Source organism: Grammomys surdaster, unplaced genomic scaffold (genome assembly GCF_004785775.1).
Source record: "Grammomys surdaster isolate TR1022 unplaced genomic scaffold, NIH_TR_1.0 125739, whole genome shotgun sequence".
NCBI classification, from domain to species: Eukaryota; Metazoa; Chordata; class Mammalia; order Rodentia; family Muridae; genus Grammomys; species Grammomys surdaster.
Genome location: NW_021620571.1, coordinates 2555567 through 2572913, shown reverse-complemented (window position 1 = coordinate 2572913; position 17347 = coordinate 2555567). Strand labels below are relative to the sequence as shown.

The 17347-nt window shown below is 47.6% G+C and overlaps 1 protein-coding gene across 1 annotated transcript in view; it reads right to left on the bottom strand.

Annotated features, from left to right (window-relative positions):
* Slc6a2 (solute carrier family 6 member 2) overlaps positions 1–16814 on the bottom strand; it is a 35390-nt gene extending 18576 nt beyond the window's left edge. The window contains exons 1-3 of the mRNA XM_028788231.1: positions 16502–16814; positions 7098–7229; positions 5284–5521 (exon numbers count right to left, since the gene is read on the bottom strand). Coding sequence (XP_028644064.1) covers positions 5284–5521; positions 7098–7229; positions 16502–16775 — 644 coding nt within the window. The 5' untranslated portion in view covers positions 16776–16814. The remainder of the gene's footprint in view (positions 1–5283; positions 5522–7097; positions 7230–16501) is intronic.
* Between the last annotated feature and the right edge of the window lie 533 nt (positions 16815–17347).

Genomic DNA, 17347 nt, shown 5'->3' with positions numbered 1-17347 from the left:
GTAGCTCTCATTCCATCTGGGCCTAGGCTTCAGGGAGGAGAAGCAGATGTCTGCAAAGGAAGCTGAGGAGCACTTGCAAGGTTCCACAAAGACTGCAAACAGGCCAGGCTCTTCTGACAAGGATGCTAGGAGCCAGTACAGCACAGGACAAGCTGGCAGCAGGTAGGCAGGGGCAGTGATGGACGAGGATGTAAGCATTTGTGAATCAGGAACGAAGCTTTGTGAGTGATCAATACCCCCCCCAAAAAAAACACCCACATTCCCCCAAACATCCAGTCTCTGAAGTGCCAGCTCACCTGTTTTAATTTCACCATCTTTTCTCCTCCCACAACAGTACTTGTGTCTGACTCTTCCTAGACCTGCCTCTGGTCCTCACTAGTCTGTCCCACACCAGGCCCCTTATTCTCTCCCTCTAGAACCATAGAAGACCCTACTTGATCCCCGAGTCCTGGTCTCTCTGCCTCTCACTAGCTCTCTTAAATCCAATCTGGTCTAACCTTAGACTGATGTGCCACATCAGTCTAACCTTGCCACTCTTTTGTCTCCAAACACTCAGAGACTTCCTATCACATAAGACTTCGCACCGAGATGATTCTTCTCGAGTCTGGAGCTTTCTGGAGGGGAAAGGGTGGTGTTGGTATGTATTAAGTAGAGGCCAAGAACACTGCCAAACATACAGGTCAGGAGCTGTCCCACCCTCACTCCCCAGAAAGAATCATCCTACCATAAATTGTGCATGTGAAGTTGTCAAGTCCAGCTCCAGGGGATACAAACAAGCCTTTTAGCATCAGAGGGCTTTCGGAACCCACCACTGCCAAGTACATGCCTCCCTTGCCATGTCAGTCTTTTGCTCCTGGCAACAGCAAGATACTTGGCTACCATCTTCAGATATTCCCCTGACCCTTGGGGAAACCTTGGGACCCTTGGGACCTTCTGTTCCTGCATCCTAAAATACATTTCCCAGCCCAATTTGTCAGCCTGGCCAACCTTTGAGTCTGGCTAGTCTCAAATCAGAAGTGGTCCACTCACTTGTAGCCTTTATTTCCGGAGAGAGAAAGAATGGAAGGTGGGACAGGAAAGGGATGAGTTGGGAAGAGAAGAAAGGAGAAAATGGGGGTGGAGATTTGGAGTGGGTGACTGAATATGACCAAGGATAGAGAATAGTCTGGCCTCACTCGATGCTTAGTTCTGCTTTGTCTCATAGTTTTATGGGTAAAATGTAGAATGATGTCAATGACATTTGACTAATTTGACTGTTAAAAATACCCTCCCCCTCTCTGAGAGGAATCACCACCACTCCCTGCTTGTCTGAAACTTGGGAAAATTCCCTAGTGTCAAGTCACACAACTGAAGGGTCCTCATGCAATGAGCTGCCTCACCCTCATGTGCATCTGAAGAGCTGTGCATCTCCAGAGCTGATCACAGAGGACTGAGGGCAACCTCCCAGGCTTTGGGGTTGGCACGTGTAACTAGGGTTTGCAGTCCTTTTCCAGCAGCTTAATGGACATGAATCATCGCAGAGGGCACCAACCAGGTTTTCCAAAGCCTGTGGGCCAAACGGCTCCATTTCTCACTTGACATTTAAGCACGAAGAGTTAGTATTAGGGAGGAGGGAGAATCCCCTTCTTTATTGGAGGTGTCATGGGTAGAAGTTTTCTATCCTGACACATTCACTGAAGATGCCTTTTACAGATAAGGATAGAACTTTAGTGGCTTTCAGTGGCTTCAGGCCCAGAGCCTGGGGAGAGCAACAGTTTTGTTCTCTTGAATGACATGTTCGGTCTGTCAGCCTAAATGAGCAGAAGATGGCAACAAACTTGGCGAGGATGTCTGGAGGGAAAAGAAGGAATTACTCAACCTCCACAGGGCTGGCACTGGCTCACATTTGCTGGTTCTTCAGAGTTGAATTGTCTTAAAAGCACATCAAGCATTTCAATAAAAGGGGATGTACTACACAAAATCCAGAGGCAGCCCATGACAGTGCTGTGTTCTAGGACACTCATAGGCAGGCCTGACCTGAGAAAGAGAAGCCCGAGAAGGGCTCCTATTTACCTTCAGAGGCCCCTGCACTCTTGTCCCAGAAAAGAAAACCAGGAGCCATTCCTATGAGATGAGTTGTGGACCAAATGAGAAGACCCAGCTCTGCCTCAGACCTAAAGCTGGGCCACACCTTTGTTGTCTGATCTTGTAGGTCATTTCCACCTCCACAAACAGATAAGGCACAAGTGGGATGTGAAAGCAGGCTGGAAACCCAGTTCAGGGGAGCTATGGAGGCATGTGGGGGTAGGGAACAGATGAGGGAACAGACAAGGGAGACAGACAAGTCTACAGAGAAGAACGCTATGGATACTCTCTCTGCCTTCTGCTCTCTACTCTGGGCTCCCAAGGCCCTGTGTAACTGTAGACAAGAATGTGATCTCTTTCCACCACTTTCTACTCTTGGCTGGGCCTGGAAGAAGCTCAGCTCTGCAACAAAGGCACTCAAGGTCTCCTCTCCCTCCTGCTGTGCATCTCTGCGGGAGTACATGTGCTGGCCACTAGGGGGGAGGAATCAAATATTAACCAGACCAAGATGAGGGCCTTTCATTTAGCACTTTAATTTATAAGAACAACGGTTGCCAGGAGCTAAAGGAAAACCATGTTCTTCGCTCTGTGAGAGGAGAGAGGAGCATGCTGGGAAGCAGGGATCAGCAGCCAGTCCCTCCCCATCCCCCATCTTTCACTGTCTCCTTGTCCAAACCACACACATGAAACAGGAAGAAACTCCCAGAACCTTCACCCACAAACTCTGCTCCTCTGAAGAATGAAGGAGACCCTAAATTTTCTACGATATGAGACCTCCCCCACCCAGAGACAAAGACCTGCAGTGACTAATCCAGAGGCCTTCAATGATGACTGGATGTTAGGATTCTGGGGAGACACTGATAAAGAAAGTCCGCATTCCCTGGCTGTACCCAGGCTGGTAAGATCCAGGCATGAATGACTTCTAAAACTCCGCAGGTGAATGTGATGTGTAACCAAGATTTAACTCCGATATGCTAAGTGCTTGGGCATGGGACAAACTCCTTTCTTCTTTCATAGAGCAAGCACCATTTTAGTATTAACCACGTTCCATCCTATTGGAAAACTTCTTCAGCAGGAAGATAAACAACTCAAAATCCTTTCCACAAGTCCCTGAAACTGAGCAGAATCACTAGGCCCCTCACTGCCAGAGTAAGCAACAAAAGCTGAGATTTCCTTGGAGACCAGCGAAACAGAGCTGCCAAGAAGACTCTCGGAGGAGAAAAGCTGCAAAATCTCTGAGAGCAGCCCAGCTGCCTGGAAAAAGCAGAAACCAGCTGATATACCTGGAATCAGTTTAGAGCAGACCCACTTGAAAAGGGCAATGTGCGGTGAGCTTCAGGCTCCTAGCTTTTGTGAGCTGTCACCCAGGCTGGGGTGGGCTTTGCTGATAGAACTGTCTTTGAGTCATTTCTGCTCCAGTAAGTAAGCCCTCACCCATTACCATGTAAATATCTCCAATAAACTCATGACTCAGCAAGCTGAACTTCGGTGGTATCCATACTTTCTTCTATTGTGGGCTTGTATATGACCTAGTAGGTAAATCTACACATGTGACCCAAAAGCCTTAGAATCTATAATCTGTGATTTTGTTTAGTACAGTGAGAGGCTTCTGCAGAGGATCACATGAGCCCTGAGGATGGCGTCCAGTGGACTTTACCTGTCCTCTTCCATGTTTGGACATGGACTACCACTAACATATGACTGAGGCATCGCTCAAATGAGGGTCACCCTTGCTGGAGGGAGCAATTGAAGCACTCTTCTGAGGATAGAAACATGCATGCGAGTTAGGGGACTGAAAATATGTCAACCACTTCCTTCACTAAGACCTAGCAAGACACAGCAGTGAGTAAGAATCCAACAGACTGGATGGTGGTAGCTCAGGAGTCAATCACAGACAAAATAAATATTCAGGAGGCAATTCTGATCTAATCGAATAAACTGGATTGAATACATGAGAGAGGGGAGCTGATCTTCACATCAGGACTCTACTCAGATCTTCTAGGATTGATGAAAATAACAGAGAACTATTAAACGCTCCATCAGAAATCCTTACGTGCCAAAGTTAAGAGTTGGCAGTAAAGGTTAAAGTAGGAAAAACAAGATGCTCACATAACCTGAAAGTACCTCTCTCAAAGATACAATTTAACAAAGTAAAAATATCCCTATCCAGGAAGAAGCTGGCAGCATCCACCTTTTCAACATTCAAGGTTAACCTCACCAGTAACAAGACAGATGGACATCATGTCCCCCAGACAAGGCTCGCCGAGAAGAGCGCCACAGTGCCTCTATCGAGTGCCCTTGTGGAAAGTGAACATCCTCAATCAGAATGTGAGAAAACAACAAATAAATCCATCTTGACATATATGTCACAGAATCCCTGGCCAGCACCCTCTAGAAGTGTCAAAGTCATGAAACTCAAGGAAAGCTCAAAGAAGTCACCCATATTGGAGGAGAGTAAGCAGGCTCAAAAACTAAATAGCGTAACACGGTGTCAGTTGGGAAGTGTGAGTCCGCAGTAGGTTAGCTAATAACATGTGAGTGTTAATTTTCTGACTTCAAGAGTGCACAGAGGTTACTCAAGGTGTCAACATTGGACGCAGGGGAAGGAGTGTCCCGTGTACGATCCATTCAGCTTTCTATTTCTGAAATTACTTCAACTGAAATGTTGTATATATTTTAAACAATGTTTTGTCCATTGCCACCAGCCAGTGCCTCTCATACACACACTGAAAACACACCATCTCCAGGCTACATGCATCTTCTCGGCTTCCTCCAGGACCAGACAGGTGCAGATTCCAACTCTGAAGGCACAGTCTACCGGCTAGCTTGTGGATACCATCAGTATCTACAGTCACTGCCCCAGAGAGGCTGTCCTTTCCACAAGCTCCCATTTGCCTATATTCTTAGTTTGGGTTCTTAAAGGCAATTACTCCCTCCAAAGTGCTGTTTATGTCCTACAGGCTACACGCTGTCTTCAGTACCATCATGCTTCCTGTCTGCATGGTGACATCCTGGCTCCCAACCTCCACTCTCCTGTCCTATACCAGTGGCTCCACCGGGCGTTCCTTACACTACCATATCCTCTGTTCTTAACTTGGCATCAAGCCTGCACCTTTCAAATGCTGGCTGCCACGCTCCTAACTTGTCTGTGTTATTTCCTAATCTCTGGCTCGGCTCCCGCCCAGGCCTCAGTGTGCCAGCGAAGCACCCATGACTTACTCATAAAACTCTGCAGCCGGTGTGAACTTGTATTTGGAGTATTTGGTATGGTCACCCAGCACCGAGGCATTGAGGAGTTTGGGGTCGGTACAGTTGGGGCTGTTCCAGGAGTGGCCACAGTTGGTCCAGGGCAGGTTCAAGGTGAAGGATGCAAAGAGGTAGTAGAGTGACCAGGCAATGATGACATTGTAGTAAAAGCCAACATAGAGGGCAATGAGGATCACAGCATAGCCCACTCCTGTGTGGGGACAAAGAGGTCAGGCTTTCCCAGACCCAGTCTCAGGTCTATCCCCTCACCCCAGGAAGTAGGTTGCAGCCATTGTGCACTCTTGTACCTCTTTTTTTTTTCCCTAAAGCATATTGTCAGAGCCTCACCCATAATCTTTTGACACTGTAGCTCTCTTGCTCCGCTTACCAGGTAAACAAAGTGCCAGGGCCTTAATGCCATATCTGGTGTTGGTGCATAAATACTGCATCTCCCTCAACACTCAGACAGGATAACACAGGGGTGTATTTTCACATTCTCCTTACCCATGGTGGAATTAGTCCATGATGGGCTCCTTAACTGAAGACAGGCACTCTGCCTCCAGCTGATGCTCCTAAGACCCTCTCAGCTTCCCCGGTAACTCCTTAGATGTAAATCCTTCCCCAGGACCTGTTTCTTGGGGAAGATCCAACCAAGCACTCCCTGGCTAGTTCTCAGCACATGTGTTTGTTGTTTTCAACTGTTGAATTTGGTAGAATTTAACCTTGTAGCTGCTCACAGCCATCTTTACTAGCCATTGATAAGAATTTACCTGGGAATGAGGCTAACACAGGAGGAAACAAAGAGACAGAAAGATTCCAGACAGTAGTGTTTGAGCACCTGAACAAAAAAACTGTGTGTGTGTGTGTGTGTGTGTGTGTGCGTGTGTGTGTGTAAGTACATGCATATAGACACCAGATATATACATACATATACACATATACATACATGTATGTATAATCATATATATATATATATACTTATGTATATGTATTTCATAATGAAGCCCATCACTTTGAACTCTAACTTTATAAATTAGTCATAATTTTCAAAAAATAAAAAGAATACTAAAAAGAAACCATCGTGAGTTGGATCTCAGGTGACCTAATAGAAAAGATGCTAATCCATGTACCTTATAAAACTTTTATGTCAGCCTGCCCTCTTCACCACTAAACCAGTACATACAAGGTGCTGAAGAGACTCTCGCCTCTTAAGGAGAGGATCATGGGAGACACACTTGTACGCACTGTCTCCATTTTTCTAACCAGTGTTTGTGAGACACTGGCCTTGTTCCACACCCTTCTCCCAATAGTCTAGGAGATGGAAAATGGCTGTTGACCATGGCTACTTCCCACAGACCTGTTCTAAATTCAAGTACAAGTTAACCTTACAGCAGTCATAGCTGTTGTGTTCAGCTTTCTATGGCAGCTTTCTGCTTGAACTTGAAGGCATCTATGATCAACTTACCATGCCTGCCATGAAGGAAGAAAGTGAGAGTAGAGGTATGTGTGCTGAGATCCCTGCTATCTTTGCATTTACCACATGTAAAAGCACTCTAGTCATTCAGTCAAGTAGTGGGGCCTAGCCTGGAGCTCGAGTTTCAGGCTACACCTCATGTATCCTAGTTTCTTTGTGTAAATTTGAATGGTGGTCAATCTTGACATTGTCAATGCCCATAGCCCCATGTGAGAGTTGGTCTACCTTAAACCTCAGCTTGGGAGCAGATTCTTCAGGATACACCAAGAAAGGCTTTGGAGAAAATATAGGACATGCGTCAGATCACTCTTACCTTTGAAGAAAGGACAAATCTTCCACACAGTGGCTGCCCCCTCCCGGTTGTACTGCCCCAGAGCCAGCTCCATGTAAAACAGAGGCATCCCAGCAATGATGAGGAACAGAGTGTATGGAATCAGGAAGGCACCTACAAGACATAGAGACAACATCAGACCTGCAGGATAGACACCCCTTAAAGGGCTGCAGTCACCTCTCTACAATAGCTGCAAGGATCCTGTTCTTCTACTCATCTGCCCATTTCCCAAGGGATGTTTTGTGGCAATAGAGTTATGCAGAACACTTGATTGGTCTAGCAGCAAGCATGGCAGTCATAGTGTTCATACTCATAATAATGCTCGTCTGCAGTCAGATGACGAAAGTTTGCATGAAGCAAAGAGACAGAGCTGTGTTTCCACAGCTTCTCCTAGCCTTTGGTGCACACTGCATGCCATGAAGCACCACAAGATACAACCTCCACCAAACTCATCTAAACCCAGAACCTTTCCTTCCATGAAGCTTAACTCTGGAAACTCCCACGTAAGGTTAGCCTTTCCTTTCCTCAGGCAAGATGACTGAGACCAGACAGGGAGAGACAGTGCCTAAGGGGACATGTGGAGAGTCTCATTTTCTCACACTGGTAACATTGCAAAACTTCACATGACTTCCCCAAACCTGATTTTACTTCATTCTCCTCAGAGCGTCAAAGAAACCCGTGAGAAACTGTTGTAATCGGGATCATTAGGTCCTCTGGGAGACATTGTTAGGCAGAGAGAAGTCAACACTTCCTGATGGCATTTCTAACAGGAGATGGATTCTCCGTCAGAGTTCCTTCCAGTCCATAGGGCTCATCCTCCTATAGGCTGCTGAAGAAAACGGCTATTACAAAGGGGCCATAAGAAGTCCACCTACTGAGGCAGAGGTAGAACATGAAGGAGGTCCTATGCCACTGGAGGCAATTCTGATGAAATGAGACATGTCTCAGTGTCAGGGACAATTCTCCGTGTACCCTGACACCCTCAGTGAGCAACACGGGCCATGAGCTCTGGCTCATGCCATAACTCAGAGTTGTACATATGCCATGTCAGCAGGGTCAAAGTAAAACTGTAGCGCCTTTCCTGGAACAGCCAGCACAAAGCCAAACTCCTTCTAGACTTCTGAATGAGGTGTTCAAAACTTGGAAACCCTCTGACCCATGCACACCAGGAAAATAACCCAAGATGCAAGTGTATAAATATGACAACATTAGTGATTTTAACACAGGGATCAGCAGGCAGCTCCCTCTGGCTAAGCCCCTCATGTGGTACAGACACTTTCCATGGAACCTCATTAGATCCTTAGAGCATTTCTACAGAGCATTGCTAACTCCACGTTACGGGTGGAAACTGAAGCTCTTAACTTACAAAAGAACTGAGGCAAAGGTACATATTCTCCAGGGTCAAAATCACCCGGTGACTCAGTGTCTGCCTCGGCATGGAAAGCCTGGGGCTCTCAAAGATAAAGCGTGATGTGCTGGTCCTGCTGCAGCAAGGCTGAGATCATTCCCAGCCAGAGATAGTCCAAGGGTGAATAGCAGGAAAAAGTACTGCAAATGTTTATCATGCATGTCAAGCAAGGCACTAGAATCTGAGTTCAGCTTTGCTACACAGAACTTCTCTGGTAACAAACCAGTGCCATGATCACTTTCCAGAGGAGGAGACTGGGGCTTAGGGGTCAAGTCAAAGTGAGCTGAGAAGGCTTACACGTCGGGTAAGTGACAGGTATAGGATTTGGGCCCAGATACTGTTGGCTCCTGAGTTCTAGGCCCAACATATTCTGTGGATTCTAAAACATTCTGGTGCAGATAAAGGATATAAATCTGCTTAAGATGTGGGAAGAGGGGTATCTGAGAATCTGGGACAAGCCAAGCTATCTGGTTTATTTGTCATAGGCTAACCCAGCACCCCACACACTGCTCCAAGTTGGAATTCTTTGTAATACACGTTTCAAGGTCTCCTTTCTTCCTCTTAACTTCTGCCTCAGCCCCTCCCTCACAGGAAGGATCCTTCTGGCATCTGTTGTCAAATGCTATATCCTATGGGGGACCAGAGCTGGCACCAAAGTAGGAAGCTAGGTCCTAAAACAATCAAATAAGTCTGAAGACTAAAGTCAGTGCCCCGAGGGGACTTGGGGGAGCCGAGAGTCAGATATCCATGCTCAGCTGGTGGTTCTAAGATTTGCAACCGAAGGTCCACATTGTCTTTAAAATGGCCAAGCTAAAGAACCCAGTCAATCTATCACAGGTCTAATTTAGCTCATGTCCTTAACTCTAAACTTCCAGATGGTGCCACCAGCCCAGCAAGTCACCCAGTTTGAAGCCCATCTCCCCTGCTGTCGACTTCAAGTCACAGTAAAGCGAAAAAGCATGGACATCGAGAGATCCGTCTGAGCCAGAGTTCTCCACAGGAATGACTCTGATGTGGACCAATGGATGTTTCGTGGACTACAAATCCCAGAAGACACTAGAATGGTGACACGGGGAATGTAGGAGGGGTTGGAAGGAGGAAATGAAATTATATTTTAAAAATTTAATGGGGATATGGTAAGGATGAATGAAAAGCAGAACGTATCCATGGTTCAATTTCTCTGTTAAAAAAGGACATTAAGTAGCACACTGGTGTGAGCTTTCTTACAGATGATGATGATGATGATAATGATGATGATGATGATGACGATGATATATGGCTAAACAGTTAAGGAGCTTCAAGGTAGCTGTGGTGGACTGAGGACACTTCTTTATACCCAGCTCTATAGCATCATCTTAGAGCTAAAGACTGCACGCAAATGTACTAGTCTGAAAGGGCCATCACTGTCATGCCCTAACGTCCCTGTATATCTCCTGTGTGGCCAAGCATTGCAGTAAGCCTCACACCGGACCTGAAAGTCCAGAATGCAGTCATGGCTCTGAAGTGCCCTTGTTTCGTAAGTGCAGGGCTCACATGAACAGACCTGGGAAAACCAGAACAGGATACACCTCTGTGAGGACTCAGCTTCTAGGAGGTTCCCCCAAAACATATGACTTCACAGCCTGACACACTCATATATACTCATGCAAGGCTAGAACTAGACCTTGTGTGAGCACGTGCAGGAGCAAACACACACAAGCACACAGGCACATACATACACACACAAGCACACAGGCACATACATACACACACACACACACGCACACACACATGAGCACACACAAACACACAGGCACATACACACACACCTTCATATCATCTTAGAAGAAAAAGAAACGTCCATTGTGAAAGAGACTCTGGCCAAAGGCCTTTGGATAGATCTGGTAAAAATTAAAAAGCATACATCTTTCAGGGCCACTGACACTTCCAGATACCCGTCCATGATAGAGGAACTCCACTGGCAAAGAGGTTCTGGAATTTTCTGTGTAAATGCTGTTTCATCAGGAGGAAAAGCCACAGGCCACTGAGATCATTAGATAGCCCCCTGAGAAGGTAAGGAGATCTGTGTAAAGGTGATTGAGGGTGGGGGAGGAAGGGCTACTGAGAGGAATAGGAGGGCCCAACTCTGAGGAAGTAGAGTGAGGTCACCAGAAGCTGTAGCAGGAGTAAGGTCATCTAGAGCAGACTTCCGAGGACAGACTTCCTTCATCATTCTGGCCAAACTGAGGATTGAGAACTCACAAGATGGTTTCCTGAATATCTTCAGCTCATCTGTGGGCTGTCACTGCCTGAGGCACCCATCAGGCCCAACAATGCCTAGGCCAGTACCTAAAATAGCCAGAGTTTGTCCCCTGTAGCATCTCATGGGCTAGTATCTAAGTCCAGCAAGCCAACCAAACTCTTGCAGGGCTGGGACTCAGTCCTCTTGGAGACATGGCTCAAAAATGACAACTCCAGCCACAACTCTTTATTAAAACATATCTCCTTCCTACTTTGGCAAGAGACCTTTATAATAGGGTTGTTAAAAGGTCCAAGTTTGGAATTCTCAGCTACTAGACTTTAGAGGCTTCTGGCATACGCTGGTGGGCTCTCCTGTCCTGTGCCTGGGTTTTATTCCCTGAAGGCAACACCATGACCTGCACATTTTTCAACAGATCCTTGGAGCCATTTGCCTGAGAAAACCCAGAGCCAGGTATCTGGAGCTCTGTTGCGTAGAGGGACAGTGACTCTCTCACTTTTTGTGACTCAAGCTGACCTCCTGCCTGAGCCTTGATTCTCAGGAACACCTCCAGTCAAGTAGGGCACTGACCTGTAGAAGGAATCATCTCCTCCCCAGAGGTCAGTGGGCGTGGGACTCGGGGCAATGAGTCTGGAAGCCACTTCTCCTCTATGCGACACCTTTCCTTACATGGTCATGCCTCGACTCGACTTGCCCTCATGGATTCTGGTTCCAGTCTCCTTCCTTCTAATCTCTTTAAAAGGAATAAATCTGAAAGTGTTTTCGATGCTCAGATCTGTGTTCCTACAGGAAATGTGACCCACATAGAACTGAGTACAATCTCATTTCCCTCATCTGAAGTGTGTATAGCACAGTACGAACTTTTAGAATAGTTACAGTAGACTGTAACTCCCAGATCTCTATACTAGGGGCTGTCATTAGCCAATGAGTTTCTTTTGAATAAACAGGTCTCTGTAGTGATTCATATTGAGGGTACCACTAACAAAATCCCGGGGCCTTCTCCAGTGCTCCTAGAATTTAATCCTCACTTAGGCAATTGGGTTTGAGACTGCAGGGCAGGATACTCAGGAACAGTTTCATGTAAAGAGGGGTGCTGCATAGACAGCAGTGGCCTCCAAATTCATTTCCCTCAGCCCCACCCCAACTGACCTCTGAGAGGAGCTGATTTGTTCTACAAGGGCAGTGTGCTTCTTGATGGCAGCTGTCTCTGGGTAACTTTCTCTCCATTAAATCCCACTTGGTTGGGAACTGCCCTTCAGATCCTTTTGTCCAGCTTAGGCTAGCAGCCCACTAGATGATAATGAACCTGGACCAGTATCTTACTCCTTCAAAGTGGTAGGCACGCTCCACAGCTGGGGTGCCATGCTGTTTGGTTCCCTGTGCATGTGACCCAAATAATGTGTCACCTGAACAAGATCCTTAGGTGGTTAACCCTGTGCCCAAACTAGATAGAAAGCTATCAAGTTGGAAAAACCCAGGTGTCTGTGTCAGCACCACCCTCATTAGTGCTATTTAGGAGTCCAGGCATTTGTGTAGTGAGGAAAATAGGCTGAGGACTCAGAATTATAGCATCTCATGCAGGACTGCTATGCCCGCTGTCCAGGTGAGCAATCTATAGTGACACACTGTAGACCAGCTGTTCTCAGCCTTCCTAGTGTCCTCGATCTTTCTTTGACACAGTTCCTCATGCTGTGCTGACCCCCCAACCATAAGACTATTTCACTGCTAGTACATAACTGTAATTTTGCTACTGTTATGAATCGTATTGTAAATATCTGGTATGCAGGACGTCTGAGATGTGACCCCCTAAGGCGCTGTGACCCACATGTGAGAACCACTGTCTGGACATGTACAAGGCCCAACTTTTGCCTCCTAAATCTGCCACACTGCGAACTCAGGCTTAAAAAGGAATTCTTTTTTTTTTTTAACCTTATCTCCTTCATCAATTTCTCTTCAGAATAAATTCTACTTATCTCAGAATTAGGACCTCATCCTACACCTGTGTTAAACGTGTAGCCAGTGTCATCGAAAATAGAAAAATGATAGCATTTACATGTTGTCTCTATTATGTGACACTAACATTATCCCAAGTACCTTATCTATATTGTCCAGTGTTATCTAGTGCTGTAGAAAGGATCAAAATTATCCCTTCTTTGCTACAGAAAGAAACTGAGGCCTAGAGATGCCATATGACTTCTCCAAGGCCATTTCTCTACCAAATACCATCCTCTGAGTCAACGACAGGTATGCTCAAATCCAGAAAGCCATAGTCACCACAAGATCGAGTGTAGAGCACCGTCCATGCACAGAGGACAATCCAGAGGTCACTTCCAGGCATGTGTACTCAGCCTCCTGTGTATCTGTTCCTTCCCAGAGACCAGCACAGACCCGACCCTGGGTTCAAAGGGAACGATCTGGAACGCACAGCCTGTCATCCCAGCAGCTGGTCTTCAGGAAGATGTTCAGACAGGCTGATCTTTGACAGTAATTCATTCATAAAATATTAGCCAGGGGCATAAACTATTGGCAACTTCATCATTTCAAAACATTTTCCGGTCTGGGCCAGTATAAACACTCAGACTTGGAGGTTCTATGTTAATACTGGCACCAAAGAACACAAAGACCCAGGGCCAGGCTGGCAAAGAACAGGATGATGAAGCCTGGCTTGCATACAGCTGTAGTCAGGGCATTGAGGAGCAATGAATTGTTGGGTCATCTCAAATTATGTCCCTTTATACCAGGAATTTTGATGCCTGAGGTCACAGTGAGTGGTGGGGTTGGGATTTAAACTCAACTTTTTGGCTTCTTCCAAGATTGAAGGAAAACCTGCCTGCTCACCCATCTCTGGAACCGAAGCCAGAATTATTGAAGGAGAATGGTCCATCACAAAGAACAGTATGGGGTCTCAGCAGAGATCAAGGCCTGAGGAGGTAGCTGAGCATCCTCTGGAGCAGGGATGGGAGCACTAAATGGGCGTGCTCTGTTCTCCCAGATGAAGGACTGGACTATACTACCCTTCCCCAGAGCAACTGCAAACCTCCTAATCAGCAATGGAAATTCACTGATAGCAGCCCATCCCCCTCAGTCTAGCATCCAAGATTTCCACAGCCCAGCCCCAACTTGCCTCTCACCCTTATCTCTCCTGGCTCGACTTCCAGCCAGTCTATGTTACTCTCCAGAGGAGTCTGTTCCAGGTGGATGCTAAAATGCTATTTTCCAAGCCCTCCCTGTCCAGAGCAGCTGAGTTCCAACCACAGCTCTCTTCTCCTGAGTCACCACTAAACAGCCCCTCCTTAAATCTCTATAGCAACAGTTGCTCCCCCATCCCCTTCCTATGACATCCTAACGATACTGATAAAAAGCGGCAGCTACCCTAAGTCACGTGTCACATAGGCTTTGCATGTGCACTGAAGCATTCAGTCCTTATCCATGTGTGTAGCTGAACAAGATGATTACATATATGAAAAAGAGCTAGAGAGTTTTCCCAAAGTCATACCTGTTAGAGACTGGAGCCTGTAACTTCACAGCCAAGACCCTTCACAGCACACACACACACACACACACACACACACACATCATCATCATCATCTCCAGCACGCCATTGTGTTAGTTCCTATAATGTTTCCGCCATGGTTTGTGAAACTGGCAACGAGTCTCTGAGAGCGTGGGTTATTTTGTTAGTATAGTTGTTCAGTATAAGTGGGTAGGAACTTTCTACCACATTCCTAGGACTAGAATCTTACTGAGGATTAAAAACCAACAGTCTGTGCCCTCAACTTTTCTCAGCCTGCTTGGGAAACAGCTCCATAAACGACAAATTGTGGAACAACTAGGGATAGGCTGCTCCAGGAGCAGTATACGCTGGAAAGGGAATGTCAGTCCGTTTCACAGAAAACTTCACACCTGTGACAAATTTGCTGCACTTTGTCCCTAGACACCCAACTTATCACCCAGGACACAGCAAGTGCTCTTTCCAAAACATGACAGTGGCCAAGTGGACGGTGTCAAAGAGAGCCCTGGCATATCTATTTAGCACACGTGTCAAGTTGGCCACCTGTGTTGCTCCATATAACAATAGAAAAGACTTATCACAACATGGTAGTGAGGACTTCTGGGGAGCCATGTTCCAGGCAGACAGAGTGACGGCTCATACATCCAGGTGACCCCTACAGAGCCTAGCATTATGTCCTACACTGAGCTAACGCAGAGAAATATTGTTGATTAATGACTGACTGTCTGATGTCTAGGGACAAGCAGTCTCAGACGGCCACTAAGGACACGCAACTTGCCCCAAGGTCTCCCAATTTGCCGTTTATTCTTCATCTCCCTGCTTGTTACAAATATAGAGTCTACCCTTTTCTTGTTGTTACTACTGGGCCCCAAGAGCCAGATGCTCAAATCTACCCAGAGTCCCTGGAGGATCTGCAAGTGGAGGAAAAGTTCACCTTTGGGTTATGTGTCCTCTCCTTAGCTTTCTCTCTCTGCCCACCAGCATCTACAGATGAGCATACTGAGCCAGAAGAATAGCAAGGGCCACCAGAGACAGGGAGCATCTCCTGAGACTCGGAAACTTTGTCTTATCTGGAGCATCTAATGGGGACAGACTCATATCCAGAAGGGCTCACAGGACTGCTCACCAGTAGGCTCCTCTTCCTTGGTGAGAACTGATGCTTCCATATGCAACACAATCAACTCAGAGCCACCTGCTCTCTTCGGTGACCACACCCTCTTTACAAATACTGAGTGGTGTTTACCCCATAGCAAGTGTCCAGACAGAACACAGAAATGAAGAACTGTGCGTCTTGGTTTCTGAGAGCACAAGCTTCCCACGCCCCCAGGTCCCCGTAAATTCTCACCCTGCCTCCAACTGACTTCCCTTGAATTCTAAGTCAGAACCACTACATGGCAAGGGGACCCAGGGACAGGCCAATACCTTCCTCTAGAAGCTAACATCCCTAGGTTCTGTGCAGGGTGCTTCTGAACTTATATCTGAGTAAAGGTAGTGGGGCTGGGGTGGTTTGGCCATGCTAGGCTCCAAGCCCTTCAGAAAAGAGCTTGATGCTACTTGCATGGTGTTGTATGTGACCTCTGGGCTCTCATTCCAGGGCAGATGGGTAAAATGACAGCTCATCAAGAAAAGGACAAAAGAGCTGTCTTCTGAGTGTCTTCTCCAGGCTCGCATGCACCGGGCTTCACAACTTGGCCAGAGCTTGCAAAGCTGAAGAGGTCACTCCAGTTTCCCAGGACTCTCACCTCAAGGTCCAGCTCAGCTCTTGGCATCTAGTGTCCTGAAAGGCTGTGTACACTTATCCCTGTAGCCCACCGGTGATCCAAGGGCTCTCATTTTATCCAGCTTAGAGTCTGGGTGCTAGATTTATCGTCATCTTTTGTCTGGCTGAAACATCCCAGACTCTTCTAGAACCCTTTCAAGAACTTCCTGATCTCTATTCTCCTTTTCTGCGCCCGCAGCATTGACTCTGAGTTCCTCACCCAACCAGATACCCTCTGTTCTGTCCTTGAGTCTCTGTGCCTACAACTGTTCAAGGTTCTGCCTCTATTTCCCCAACAGAGAGCACCCTGATCCTATTTCTTGGTGCCCTAAAGAGTTCTTTCCTGCACACTAAATTTGCTCCTGTGTCTCCTCTTCTCCTCCATGTACATCCCTACTCCCTCCCCAACCAATGCCACAAGAACAGGCAGCATCCCAAGTCCAAAAGCCTCAGTCAACCCCGCGCTCACCACCACCATTCTTGTAGCAGAGATAGGGGAAGCGCCACACGTTGGCCAGGTCCACCGCGAAGCCCACCACAGACAGCAGGAAATCAATCTTCTTGCCCCAGGTCTCCCGGGGCTGCTCGTCGCCGTCCTGGGACGCCAGGAGGCACTGGACGCCGTTGCGCTCCTTCACCACTAGCAGGTCGGCGGTTTTGCAGGGCTTCAGGGGCTGCTCGGGCAGCGAGTCCGCCCCGCCGAGCTCCGGCTGCACCTGCGGATTCATTCGCGCCAGAAGCATGGGTGCGGCTGGAGAGAGGGACTTTGGAGGCACTGGGGACACACCAAAGTTCTGCTTGTATGAAAAGGGAAAAAAAGGAGTCAACAAGGCTTGCAGCCCGTTTGTACCAACTGAGACCACCCAGGGGAACCCAGACGTCAGGAATCCTGCGCTGAGCGGACTCTGGCTTCCTAGAAAAGGAGTGCCTGAGTTGGGAATTTTTGCAGACTGAGATTGTGACGCGTGTCCGATTGGGACAGAATTTATAGGTGGGGACCTCCTCGGGCCGCCCTGTGGGTCGGGCTAAAGACCCCGCCGAGGTCTACCTGGATCATTCACTGTCTCCCCTCCCCTAAATGCCAAGTTTCCTCCAGCTCTGGGAGGTGGAGAGGAGTGGCTCCCTCAGACAGCGCTAGGAGCCTTTGCGGACATTCTAGAGGGCGCAGCCGCTCACGGAGTGTCTCCGAGCCGGTCCGCACACTTACCGGTCCCGCGCGCAGAGCGCACTCACGTGGCGGACAGCACGGGGATCCCGGGCTCCAGCCCGGGCTGGGCTCCGCCGCGTGGCACTCAGGCGGGGCCCTGGGAGCGCT